The following is a 14,229-nucleotide window of genomic DNA, read 5'->3' as shown; positions in this document are numbered from 1 at the left end:
AGGCGACAGCACTAACTGTGCCGCCCAGATTTATCATACAGACATGGAAGGGGTATCGGTGTCTTTATTTAACTTTGTACAGGAAATCTCCTTATTCTGACGCTAAAAGCTGGTCATGCACAATTTGAAACCAAGCCAGTTGTTTAACTGGTAGGAATGCTGCACGTCTGGTTTTCATTTGTCTTTCAGTGAATAAAATTTGACATTGTAGAAATTTGGCCCTGCAGAAGAACTGAAGGTGTGGCTGAAGCACCATAAACCCAGAGGAGGGGTTCAGCTCTGACATCGGTGGGACGAGGAGAGAGAGAAATGTGTCCCACCCCCTCCACTTCAGCCAGCAGAGAGAGGAGAAAGGCTTCCATACTTTTTTACTGAAACACGGGTGTGGCTCTGTGGTCTTCAGTAATCTTTTCTTCTGACTCATAGCTTTCTCTTGTTCTGATGAGGATTAAAAACAGGCTTTGTTCCAGATGAGGACAGGGCAGATAGCACCATGATTTCTCACACTGGACAATGTTTTCATTTATTTTAGCCTTTATTTAATAATACAGCTTCCATTCACATGTAATGAGAAAATATGATTTACCTTTTTTACCCCCCCCGTAATGTCATTTTGCCCCTCCAACTCGCATCACAACCAGCACAGCCTTGGCTGTCATCAGCACTGCCTCACAGAAACACTCAGGTTTACTGGACTGCACAGGCTTTTGCATATTACTCCTCAGCGGGAAGCACCGTGTTTCCACATGAATGAACATGGCTGAGTTGTCAGAAGGCTGAATGGTGTAAGAGGCTCAGTCTGTATTACACAGGAAAAGGAAGCTGCTCTTTGATACGAGTGGCATGCAGAGCTGTGTCCAATTCTGTAAGAGACTCAACAAGCACAAGACACAATTTCATTCCTCTCGTTTAAAGTGGCGTCAGATGCATAGTGTACCGAGTTATGCAAGACCACCATAAAAAAAAAAATCTCTTTTTGTGTGGGACATACCCCAGAGAGACGCTCATAAAACTGGTAAACCATTTGACTGATAATCCAAAAACATGAAAAGAGGGAACCACTGGATCTTGCATAATGTCATGTGCACGTTAACAAACTGCACAAAGCGTAGCTTGTAAGCACAGATGCAGCATGTCGCAGGCCCTTTGTAACAGTCTTTTCATCGCCTTCTCTTTTGTCAATGCCTGTGACGGACAGAGAAATGTCTGGTATGCTGGTGGCAGCTTGAAGTCCAGAGGAGCCCAAGAAGAAAACAAGGAGGAGTCTGCTAGACCCGGACCGAGCTCTTTGGTCCAAGATTCAGAGACAGAAAATGTTAGGTCTTTGAAATTGTCCTGTAAACAGTAAGTGTACATGCAGGTCTCGCTGTAGGCAGAATTACAGGGAAACAAACCGTTTCCTTCTGTTTTTGGTTAGTTCAGCGATAATAAAGTCATTAATTGCCGTTTCCTTTTTTCCCCGTCGGTAAAAACGCTGGAGCTTCCACCTCCCACCTCCAACAATTAAATCTCTCCCTCAGAGGAAAGTGGCAGATTAAAGGGTAATCATGCAGTCTCTGGCAGTGAAGACTGGGAATCCATGCCTGTCCTCACACCTGTATGCAGCACACATACACACACACTCATCACACACACTGTGAATGCTGTGAACGCAAGCTCAGTCTTCATAAATCCTCCTCCTATGTGTCAGTAAGCGTGTGCCAGTGGCACACCTGCTGTCCCTCCGCCTCCTTCATTTCTGTCCAGTGGGCCTGCTGCTCCTCGCTGGAGCTGTTGTGCCCCAGAGAGACCCAACCCAGCCTCTCCCTGGGCCTCATGCTGCTCCGGCGGCAGAACACCGTCAGCACCAGCGACACCTCGGACAGCTGGAACAGCGCCACCTGGAACACAAACGTCTCCTTGTAGGTGGGGTTGGGCTGCCCGCGGCAAACGGCCGTCTTACACTTGGACATCTCCTTCCCCTTGGAGTCCAGCATGGTCAGCTTCACGTAGGTGTCTGAAAGGAGGTGTGGGAGAGCGGTGAGAGAGTGCCATCAAGTGGTGGAATATCAGTACTGCAATAAACATGACAAACTGCAGCACAAGTTTTGTCTTCTTCCACTTGAAACAAAGAACAGGTTAAACCTCGGAAGCACAGTCAGTGTATGGACGTAAACCAGAACTCTTGGTCTCGGTGAAGACGCTGAGGGGCACTACTGCACATTCAGTTCACTTGAAAAAATAAAAAAAGTATATATTGTCTCAGTTCTATTTTCCTAACCATGAAGACACATTCTATTTTATTTGTCCAGGTTTATAAAATAAATCTGTCCAAGAGAATTTCTGTTTTGTCTGTAGTGCTTACAGCATTTAAAACAAAAGTATTACAAATCCACAGGAACTTGATAATCCTTGATAATCCACAGACATTAATGTGAACAGTTCTTCTTTTACAGGACTTCTTTCCACCATGAAAAAGTAAGAATTGTTCACAGTGATGGTGTTTTAACAGTAGAGAGCTTGGTTAGCTGTTTCCTGTTAGTCTCTATGCTAAGCTAAGCTTAGAGTCTCCAGGCTCTAGCTTCATATTTACTGTACAGACATGACAGATAAATTCAGAATTTCAGTACTGAGAGCACCACAAACAGGACAAATAAGTATTAAAGTAAAGTATTTCGTGCAGCTGTCCCAGAGGAGGTAAGTGAGAAAACATGTTGCCCTGTTGAAGCAGCCTTTTACAAATATTTTGAGTGTTTTATTTTTATTTACGCACTGATAGAACTTGAGCCAGTAGATCAGATGTTTTATGCAAAAATATACCCAAAAGACAACAAGGAATTCACTGCCGTCTTACCTCTCATGATGTAAAGCTGCCCCCCTACAAAGTGTTTTATACAACAGAACAGACCATCTGTGGCACACAAGGTTGGAAAGAAGAAAGAGGAAGCAGTCAGAACTGACAGTTTAAAGCTTGTGATACACAGCAGAAGGTGAGCTTTCATGGGAAAACTCTGATAAGCGCCAATCGCTCCAGTATTGTTCTTTAATCACTTAGCTTATTAAAAAGCTGTTGCCGTTGCCAGAAAACATTAAGCATAATGGTGTAAAATTTGCCTTTGTTACACGCTGCTCAGAGTCTTGCCCATCTGCTTTGCCAAAACAATTGCCTAGTGTGTCATCACACTCCCGGGAAGGCACATTACAAGGAGGAGAGTTTACATTGTCACTCAGCACCTCAATCCAAGCTGCCACAAAGCCCAGGAATTAAAACAATTTAACGTGGAAGCTTTTGTACGTACTGACGGGTTTATCAGACGCTGCGGTTTTGAAGTGGCTTCCCTGGATGACCTCGGCTGATAACTGTCCCGTGGCGGAGTTGTAAATGAGACCCAAGAGGATCTCTGGCAAGGACGAGTCTTCCGTGGAGCGATAGGACAGAGCTCCAGCGCTGCGAGACACGCTCACTAGAGAGCCGCAACCCTGGCAAGATGAAACACACAAGAGGAGTTACTGAAAGAAGAAAGAAAGCGTCAGTGGGATTGTACAGTTTGTACAGAGAGAAGGCATTCGGATTAGGTTTGGCCTTCAACTCGGGGAATCGCAGAACCCATTTACATAAAGAACTTTTGAGCAGTACGGCTCTCGGGATGAAGGTTGGTTTTTAGTTCAGAGAGAAAAATCTCAACTTTTATTAGCTGAGATGTGCCACAAAATTTTAAACAGAAATATTTATGAACAGCAATGATTTTTTCAAATGTGAGGATTTTCTGCATTTCCTTGTCTTACACATCGTGAACTGAATATTATTGGGATTGGGACTGCTGGTTGAACAAATGAAGGCACCTGAAGACGCCACATCTGGGCTCTGGGAACTCACTGTTTTATAGTTTTAAAGATCAAAAAACTAACAGAAAAAAATAAGATTAATTGATGAGAAAAAAATATTCCTTAGCTGAAGCCCCAAACTACTTTGCAACTGAATGAAACTCTACGGCTGACATGTTCATTGTCAAACCAATATTCCAGTGCCTCAGGGAAAATTCACAAAGTGGTCTCACTGTGAGTTCAGAGCCCGGCTCCAGCGTGACAGGAAGAGCGATCTTGCCCTGCAGGTTGAGCTTAGTCAGGTAGAACACCTTCTCTCCGAGGACCTTCTCCTTTTTCATCCGCCTGATGCTGTACAGACGGAAGCGAACAGCGTAGTCCCCCAGGGCCTCCTGTTCCACCCTGGAAAACTTGAATGTCTCCGTGAAGACAGGACACGGGCCCTTCTGCACGCCCGTCTTGGCCCGTTGCTTCTTGGTGGGCAGCAGGACCAGGTGGACCTGCCACGCGATGTTGCCCGTCTGTTTAAGGGCAGGAATGTCTGTCGCCGCTGTGACCGTGACGGCCAGATACTGCTCGCTGGAGTCGTACTCGAACGCCACGTCAAGCGTGCCGTATTTGGCGAGTGGCTCTGGCTCGTAGGCTGTGGGGAGCTGAGGACCAGAGCCATCCTGGATGGAAAAGAGAGAATCAGAATAGTAGTGAAGAAAGAGAGAGAGTTTGAGTATAAAAGACAAGTGAATCTGAATCCTGCGTCTGAACAGCATTACATCAGTTGGCCACATCTTATTACCGAATAAAACAGTTAATTTCAAACACTAGACTTTGTTTGTGGTGGCTTTCTGGCACTGATGGTTTAAAGATTGTCGGTTTTTACCAATTTTCCCGAAACAACATAAAAAATATTTAGGAACATTTTTTTCAGTGATTATGTTATGTGGTTACAGTTGTGCTCTAACATAAATGTCTAATTCATTGCTAAAAACAAAAAAATCCGTCTTTTTATACGATGCTTACGGCAAACTACAAAGCAGATACAAGCAAAACAGGACATAAAAGAATTGCGACTTGCTGCTTAAGGAGGACACAGAAAAGGTAACGTGGAGGGAGCTGGAGCTGACCTCTGGACCCAGCACAGCGGTGCTGTCACTGGGTATGTCCTCCTCGCAGCCTTTGTTGAGGTAGCTCTCGGTGTCCTGCTCCACGCTGGCCTCACTGGAGCAGCGGGGGCTGTCGCAGCGCTGTGGGGACGACCCCCTCCTGACCCCTCTCTCCGAGCGGGAGCGAGAGGACGCGTGCGCCGCCGAGACCTCGTCCTGGTACGGAGGAGGCTGGGGCTCACTGAGGGAGGGATCCTTCTTTATCCTCTGGATGCTGTTGCCTGCATCCATGACAGCGAGGGAGAAGGAGTAATGTGATATGAAACGGCGCGTCACTGGAGACATACTGTGCTCTGCCCTCATTATGTTTGCAACATAAAGACTCCAATGGAGTCAAGTTAACATCTTAAACTGTGCTGCGCCCACAGGTGAGACCAGAACTTCAAACTGAGACAGAATTACAACTTTCCAAGTTGTAATTCTGTCTCAGTCCAAGTTCCAATTCTTGTCAACTTTCCAAAGTTTCAAGGGGTGAATGTCAAAAAACCTGGCATCTTGACTTTGAATATTTTACTTTGTGTAATCATCATGTAGGTCAGTAGGTAGGCTGTTTGACATTTCAGATGAGAAGCTCAATATCGTTTAAAATCTGCCTGCAAGCACCTTCTGGCGGAGAAATAGTGGGGAACTTAACCTCCTTTAAAACTGCAAATTGTTGCTGCTGCGCTTTGGTTTTGATTAAACAAAAGCATTTAAATGTGTCCATCAGTGAACTTCAGAGGTGCTCGTCACCTTTGGAAAGAACCAGGCTAGCGGGTTCCTCCTGCTTCCTGTCTTTAAGCAAAGCTAATCATCTTATTTTGAGACATGAAATCCTCTCATCTAAAGCTCCGTATTAAATATTGAATAAAGTAACTGCACTTACCATAATGCTGAACCTTTGCTTTAATTTAAGGGGTAAATCAGTTATTATTGAAGCTTAGCGAATAACAAATTCACCTGAAATTCACACGTGAGTAAAAAATAAACAGAAATTTATAAGACATTTTATTTATGGAGCACTTCTGAGATATTTAAAGAGGTTTTACACGATGAAGTTGTAAAAAAAAGATCTTAAATAACTCAACGGAGACTCAAAATAATCGAACGTAGCGAGAGCATAGAAATATGATACACTGACAGGAAGTGTAAAATGTTTACATACCAACAGGTACCTATTGTTGGAGGTTTAACTCTACACGGCCCCATAAAGCCACATTTTATATATTCATCCATAAGAGTTTTAACCTACTGCACATCTCTTTTTAAACTGCATGTTGTGGCATATTATTACTGCTGTTTTATCGATCTCACACCATCCTTTTATACTGTGTTTTGTGGTCCCTGATTATTTCATCTGATTCATTATAAGGGAGTCTTGGGTGTTTTGTAACCTTAGTTTTTCAGGTTCCACAGACAGCACAGCCCACGCTCTCACCCTGTTCCCTGCAGGCTTCGCTGCTGTAGCCCCCCTGCTCGGTGGACTCTTTGTTACTCCACACGGAGGTTGTGTTCGGCTGGGCTACAGCCTCGGGGCCTTTCTCCTCCTCGCTGTCTGATAAAACCACATCTGGACAGAGCACATGGAGACTTCAGTTCAGACGTTACATGAATCTCACAAAACATAATATGAGCAGCGTTTACAGAAGTGCAGCAGACAAGAGCGAAGAAGCAGATGCTCTAAAGTGGCACTCTGGAAAGGTGAATCTTAGGGTAAGAACTACGATTCCTGACATCTGAAGAAGAAGAGAGAAGAAGAAGAAGCAGAGGCGGAGATCCAGGCAGTGAAATAAAAGCAGCACACCATCTAACCTTGGCTGCTTTTCTTTTTCTTCTTGCTCTTCCTCCCTTTCTCCTTCTTTTTCTCCACATCCGACACTTCTTCCGATTTCTTCGAAACCCCTTTTGCTCCTTTCCCTTTCTTCTTGTCTGACTTTTTCTTTTTTACTGTGGAGGAAGCTCTTGAAAGCTCGGCCTCTTCCTCATCGTCTCCCTCTCTCTCGAGGCTGTCCTCCTTCGCGTCCTCTCCTTCTCCCTCCCCCACTTTTCGCTCTTTCTGTTCTGATAAGCTGCTTTCAGCGTCGGGGTGGGCAGGTGGCCGAGGAGCTTCATCCGAGCAGTCATCTTCTCTTTGCTGAGCAGCCGATTGTTCTCCGCTGTCACTCGCCTGTCTATCTTTTCCATTGTCGCCAGTTTCCTCCTCTTGCCCTCCATCTTGGGATTCCTCTTTGTTTTCTTGTAACCTGGCTTCTTTCTCTAGCTGCTTCTGTCTCCTTTCTTTTCTCCTCTGCTCCCTCTTCTCCCACAGCTCTTTCTCCTCTTTCTTCCTCTTCTCTTCCTCTGCTAACTCGGCCTCCGTCTTTTTAACTCGCCAGCATCCGTCCCTCCACTCCCACTCCAGCTGGCTCGCAGTGTACTCTGCCTCTGTACTATCACCGGCTTGGTTGGTCTTTGAGGTTGTGTTGCTCGTTTCTGAGTCTCTGGACCTTTGCCACATGCTTTTATTGCTGGTCTGTGGCCCGTCCTGTGCTGTGGAAGCCTGACCCGACTCCTGGCTACTGCTGTTGCCCACATCTTCCTCATCTTGCACCTTGTTTATGATGGTGGTCACCTGCTCGGTCAGTTGGTCGCTGACAGCATAAGTGACGTCGCTGACGGCGTTGGCCAGGTCGTCCACACGACTGGTGACCGAGTCCAAGATGGAGGAAATGTTGACAGATGGGAGGTTGTGCTGGAAGCTCTTGAAGAAGGCCATCTCTCAGTCAGGGATCCCGTCACCACGCTGACCTCTAGATTAGCTCATCAGAGGCACTGACACGGACATGTGGTTGTGAGCAGAGTGTGAAGCCAGCATCACAGTGTGTGCCGAGGCCAAACAATATGGTGATTGTGGCTAAAATAATACGTGTTTTGTAACAAGAGCTTTCTCACCCTGGAGTCCAAAGCTCAGACATAACGTTTATTAGAAAGAAACCACAATGAAATGTACGTTCATTTATGAGCTGGAAGAGCAGCACTCCAAAAAACACAAAAAAACTCAAAACCGCCTCGACTTAAATCTGTTTTTACACGGGCTAGTTAGTCGAAGCATGTGGGGCCAGGAGAGGAAATAAAATTTGGCCACATTATGAAATACTTTTCTGTTTTTGGAGTATTGTTCCAAGTACGCATTTCACTCAGAGCAGGTTCATGTGTAAATACGGACATTAATGTCAACCTTAATGTACTGTGAATCTGTAAAATTAAAACATGGATCATAAAGACCTCAGTTTTATTAAATGTGATTTAGTTTCACATGCAACAAGTGTCTGAGGATGAAAAACAACTGTGAGGTCTTCATATAAACCCAGAACAAAGCCAACAGTCGTCCTCATGTTTGTGTGTAAAATGCAGTAAATCTGTCAGTGTGCTGAGTACCTGTCTGGTTGGTCTTATAGCCGCTGAGATGTGAGAGATTGTCAGGACTCTCCACTGACAGCTTGTTGCTGAGGTAAAGAAAAAACAGAGCTATCAACGCCATGAAGGCTGCAATGGAAGACAGGACACCCAGAAGCTCAGGAGAGACTGGGGAGAAGAAGAACATAAATAAAGAGGGAGGGGAAGGGGAGAGATGGGGGGTGGGGAGAAGGAGAGACAGACGGAAAGAGAGAAAACCCAAATTAGACAAACATCATGGAGGTATGCAACTTCCCAAACCAAAAAAAGCCTTTCAGTGTCTCAGTGACTATAAATAAACAGAAACGCAGATGGCTGCAGGCTGAAAAATGCTATTTTTAACAAATTACTTTCAAGGCTGTAAATAACTCCACTCTGATACCACAAATACTTCTGTTTGATGATGGGCATCTCGTTTTGGAATCAGGCTCCTCAGATGCTGGCTTGTGAGGGGAGTGATAGCTACGGTACTTTTAAACACTCAGTGGTTTTTCTACTTCAAAGGCATACCAGATACAGTCTACAGCAGCGTATGTAGGCCAGCCATACTTCATGTAACCAAGCAGCCCTGCACTGCCGATGTGCTATTTTTATTTTTATGAAAGCCTCAAAGGGACTGTATCTTGCTCAAACGTAGACTCAGAGCGCCATGCAAACGGCGTCGGGCCTGCGCTTAATAGGCTACAACGCAGACACGCCGCAGCGCAACAGTCGAAGAAGAGGAGCACAATGAAGCATGAACGACATTTCTAAAGACCAAATGCCTCAGTGGAAAGGGCAGCTTGTAAAATGAAGCACACTGCAAGTGGGGCTTTGTGAAACGAGGTATCTGAATTTCAAGTTTAAGTACCTGGGGCACATAATACCCTTTTTCTGATCCTGCAATTACATGGACATATTCAGCAGTGAATCCGCCCAGTATTTTATTAGAGAAACCAATCTGGAAGCTGTTGTCCTTTAAACATAAAAAACACAAAAATACGAATGGGCTAAACTGTGTCGTTTAACTGATCCTTCCGACTTGTAAGTGAATCAATGACTTATAACTACAATTTTATTTGTTTTTGATAAGGCAACAGATTTTGTGTGATTTATTTCGTGTTATTGTAGACTCATATGATATGTGTAGTGACTGATAGGGAGCTAAGTCACATGGGGCAACGACAGTCAGCTGAAGCTCAAGATTTTGTTGTTTTTCTGCCTTATGTGAAAATTAAAATATTCACTGGCCCTGTCAAAAGAAACATGGTGGTGAATTTTAGGCCAATGCGTCCGGTGAAGCTGACGCAGCCCAAATGTTGTAGCATGTGCTTTGTAGCAGGTGCACATTTTAATAAACAACCAGTTTAATCACCGGTCATTGACTAAATCGGTCAGCAGTGTAAAAACTGGTATCTCCCTGAGAGCACAAATGAGAGGGAAAGAGAGGAAAACAGAGGAATAGCTTCTGAAACCTCGTGGCAACTGGCTGAGACCACAGCAGCCTCCCAGCCGGTGCTGCTGCCTGCTGCAGACGAACACAAAGATGAATTCCCCGAGAACAGCACGAGCAGCAGCAGAGAGAGATAAGAGAGCAGCTGATGAGGCAGCTGAGGCTTACCTTCTCAAAATGAATATCCTCTTTAGAGCCAGCTGTTCCTAAAAAGCACTACCAGTACTTCTGCCTCTGTACATAGTAAATGATCTAATAAGAGGGGGGAAAAAACACAGTTGTCCCGCTCTGAAGTAATCCGACATGTAATAAATCCCTTACTCTTAGTCAGGTCCAGCACTTGCCAGGCTTACGTATCAACTCTCACTGCTGACAGTTGTGTTGATTGAGCCAGAATGACCTCTGCAGCCACGGGCACGGCAGCCGCCTGTCCAGATGAACAGCTTATGGCCCCGTGCCCCGGCGTGTGATGACACTTCATACATGGCCCTGCTCTGTAAATGTCAATGACAGCTGAATAATTTAAACACCTGAGGTAACCCGATCCCTCCGTCATCGTACACTGGAAAGTGGAACGGTGGCAAGATGGCCTTTGAGAAAGCTCGCCCCGCTGTCAGTTATCTTTAGTTTAATAACCGTCCTTTTCAGCAAAGTCTGATATGTCTCTTAACAGCAGAGCAGATTAAAATAGATTTTTCTATTCTCTGCCACTTTCTCTTTTTCTGCCTTTTTAACTCCCCTCTTTCACTCCACCTCACCCTTTCTGACGGTGTGCATGTACGATCTGTGTGTCTGAACAGAACAAACAAGAAAATATGACAGAATCAATCTGGTTTTTTTGTTTGTTTGTTTGTTTGTTTTATTTTCAGCATGTGAACCGAGGCTGAACTCGGGATGCTGAGCTGAGCCTCAGGATTCAGTCTGCATTGTGTTTTTCTAAGCAGTAACTCCAGCACAAGCTGACTCACAAACATGAAAACGCAGCCACTGGAGCATTCAATGTGAAAACAGCATAAGAATAATAACCTCAAAGAAATACGAGCTCGTTTGGATGAAAGGTTTTCAAATAAAACAAATGGAAACAAAGGATCCTGTCATGTTTCTGCGCCTTTGGAACACAACACAGAAACAAATCATGTCACCCTTCCTCACTGTGAAAGTTAGCCCCCCGTTAATTTATTTATGTAATAACTTATCCCACTTTTAAGCTTGCAGACCAGCGCGTACTTAACTTGGCTGTACTTTATAGGGCACGTTTGTTTAAAAAGTAGGTAGGCAATCTGGAAATGTTGCTTACACATGGACCTCTGATACGAAACAAAACCTCGGCGCTGAATAAATCATGAACAAACAGCTGCCTTCTTTTGCTGAAGTGAGCCAAAACTTGATATGCCATGCATAATTCACACACAGACATTATGCTCTCTGAAGTCTATATGGAGACACTTTCTATACACATAACTTCAGTGAAAATTCGCATTAAAGAGGGAGGTTGAGAGTTTGGCCTACACATTTGGATGTAGCGTGGATGTAGCAGCGTACAACCAAACAGACCCATCCAGAAACTGAATTAAAACGAATGCACGTCAACTCAAATGCGCCTCTTATGCTATCACCTGTAATGCTATCTCACGAATGGAAGCACACGCTCAGTTGTAACGCGGCCTTACCTCGTCTGGCACAGATGAGCTCGTGAACACCACAGTTCCTCCCCCCTCCTGGGAGAGAAAGAGATGAAAGTTGGGAGTCAGAGGTTAAAATATGATTCTGTGTGTTGAAGAAGCATATGTTCAGGCCTCCGGTTAGCAGAGGCTGACAGATGGTTATGCCAACAAAACTGATTAGCTGGAACCAACTAGGAAAACTCGTGACATAAATGTGCCATAAGAGGGAGATAAAAAGGTGAATGAACGTTCAAGAGCTCTGGCCAAAAAGTCAGTGTTTTAATTGATGTTCTTGCCGAAAGCTACAGAAGATGGACACCACTCCCACGTTTGCGTGTAAATAAATACAAATCTGTAAGTCAGGAGATAGTTAGCTTAGCTTAGCACAAAGACAAATGGAAACAGCTAGCTGACAATCACACAAAAACAAAAGCGTAAAGGCCACAGTTTGCCTCGTGTGGTTTGTTTGTTTGCCAAGCCTTCAGTTTCCAACTACTTCCAGTCTTAATGCTAAGCTAAGCTAAGTTGATGCTCTCCTTGTTCTTCATGAAGTATTGAAAGGACAGACATCACTGGTATCAATCTTCTCATATAACTCAACTCTGGGAAGACAGTCTCCCAAAATGTTGGGTTATTGTATACATTCAGGGGTAAAGTACTCAAAATAACTCAGGCTGGTAACATCCTGAAAGCAGCAGTAGCTCCCATTACAACAGAATAAATTTAAATAGTTCTCTCTAAAAGGGTCAAAACTGTGTAACTCAGTATTTAATGGCAATTCACACTGGAGGAATTTGGTTGGTGTCTCCATTTCATTTCATTTACCTGTCTTGATTTTGACAAACAATATTGTACGCCCCTGAACTCCACTCATAAAATGTAAACAAATCATCTGGGGACTTTTCCCTTCACTTCCTTCCTTCCCTCAAGGATTGGATGCTGAAAATGGCCTGAGGTGACGAATCGTCGCCAGAGCAAATAGAAAGAAACCTCCGAAGCAGTCTTGTCTTTTTGTCACGCGGGAGACAGACGCTCTCTGGACCAATTCGTTTAATGGTAGAGAAACTCTTCGTTGGGTATTCTCGCAGAGCCAAAAGACTTGCCAAAATGTCACAATCGATAATATGCTGATCACTGCTTTCCATAAAATCACTGCTATTCTTACAAGAGGGCTCTCTTACTGTAATAAGGGGAGAGGATATATTAGCGTCTTTAAATTGGGAAAGAAGAATTATAAAGATAAGCTATGTGAATTACCTCAAACAGGAAAAGCTCCATGAAGGAAAAGATATAAAAGACATTCAATTATGTGAATTATTTGAGATCAGCTGTAAGAAGCCACTGATATTTAAAACATAATCCAATTTGCCAACTGAGTTTAGAGGAAAACCTTTTCCAAATTGATTTCTGACATGACACGACTATAAAACAGTAAAAGTCAAATCAAGTCCAGCTCTGAAGTGCAGCATCATAATGACAGGCCCTTCTAACATCTAACAAGCCCTGTTACAAAACATACTCTGATTTGCATATTTTTATATTTTTGCAAAGTCAATTCTCTAATGTGCACTTGAGGTTTCAAGCTTCCACATCACACCGGAAGCAAACTGCAAAGCCGGATAATAAAAACTTTTCCCCTTCGGTAAACGAATAGCTATGAGAAACAGCACTTACAACTATACAACTTTAATTCAAGACATCCTTAGCTGCATCGTGACTATACACAAAATTTAAATGTATCTGTAAGTAAACACTGAATCCAACTTATCACATGTTACTATATGCAAATTCCAGTTGCATCGTGCCTGTACCGCTGGTGCCCGTGGCGTGGCACTGCTGGCATGTCTTTACGAAACCTTGGACCCTCTCCCTCTCTGTCAGGTGTCAACAAACACCGCTGCACGCTCGGCTGCACGTGACACCATCAGAACTAACGGGACAACGGATGAGGCACGCGCCAACTCCCCACTGCTGCTCGGCGACGTGTTCCGGTCACTTTCACTAAAACCTTGAGGAGACACCATCGCCGTGCAGCCGTATTGGTTGTACGCAAGACGCGTGACGATTAGGGAGAGCGTCAACGGCGCACGTGCACCCACAAAATAATAATAATTATTATTATTATTATTATTATAATAAACGAATTACTATAAATAAAACAAAGCACAGCGAGTCGTTTTCCCACTCAAACGTGTTTCATTTTATTTTACCTTTGATCGATAATATCGCACCACATTATTAATCCGCCAAGTGATGTAGTTGTAACAGCAGCAAAACAAAGTAGCGGCCATGTGATGCTAAGTAAGATCCTTCACTGATTTTCGGTGTTTAAAAACATAAATCGTTTCACTCTCAAAGGCGTGTCAAGCGGGGACACCGGGACTGTCTTCGTCTCTGTCCACGGTCACTTCAAGGCGCGCATCCCGTGAAAGGGATCACAACATTCCTGCATTGGTGCAGGTGTCAGCATCAGCCCCGCACAGCTAGCTGTCCCACCTCCGGAGCACTGCGGTACTCAGGGCGAGATTTTACAGAATAAATAAATAAATAAAATAAACTGGGTGGAGAGGGGAAAAAAGGACTGACTAAATATAAAATGTGATTAATACACAACGCTCTCATTCTGTCCCGAGCAAAGTTTCACACGAGTCCCGCAGTACACCTGAGACCGAGTTCTTACCGTCAATCGCCATGATGCTCCGTCCCGGACTCTACCAACTGTGAGGGGGAGGTGGGGTGTGTGTGTGTGTGTGTG

General features: G+C 44.3%; 1 protein-coding gene across 5 annotated transcripts; it reads right to left on the bottom strand.

Annotated features, from left to right (window-relative positions):
- Window positions 1-600: 600 nt before the first annotated feature.
- syt14b (synaptotagmin XIVb) lies at window positions 601-14,229 on the bottom strand. 5 transcript variants are annotated; one of them, XM_046373886.1, is made up of 10 exons: window positions 14,155-14,180; window positions 11,481-11,528; window positions 8,361-8,428; window positions 6,756-7,754; window positions 6,382-6,513; window positions 4,926-5,185; window positions 4,038-4,475; window positions 3,279-3,459; window positions 2,834-2,890; window positions 601-1,996 (listed from the first exon to the last, which is right to left on the bottom strand). In XM_046373886.1, exons 4-10 carry the CDS (start codon window positions 7,696-7,698, stop codon window positions 1,680-1,682), a joined length of 2,328 nt encoding a protein of 775 aa, XP_046229842.1. In that variant the 5' UTR covers window positions 7,699-7,754; window positions 8,361-8,428; window positions 11,481-11,528; window positions 14,155-14,180; the 3' UTR covers window positions 601-1,679. The 5 variants fall into 5 exon arrangements, with proteins under 5 accessions (XP_046229842.1, XP_046229843.1, XP_046229846.1 ...); XM_046373887.1 differs by lacking the exon at window positions 14,155-14,180 and adding an exon at window positions 9,979-10,062; XM_046373890.1 differs by lacking the exon at window positions 6,756-7,754 and having other exon boundaries at window positions 8,361-8,507; window positions 14,155-14,229.

Source organism: Scatophagus argus, chromosome 19, assembly GCF_020382885.2.
Source record: "Scatophagus argus isolate fScaArg1 chromosome 19, fScaArg1.pri, whole genome shotgun sequence".
NCBI lineage: Eukaryota > Metazoa > Chordata > Actinopteri > Scatophagidae > Scatophagus > Scatophagus argus.
The sequence above is the reverse complement of the archived record's forward strand: the minus strand, read 5'-3'. Positions and strand labels throughout refer to the sequence as shown.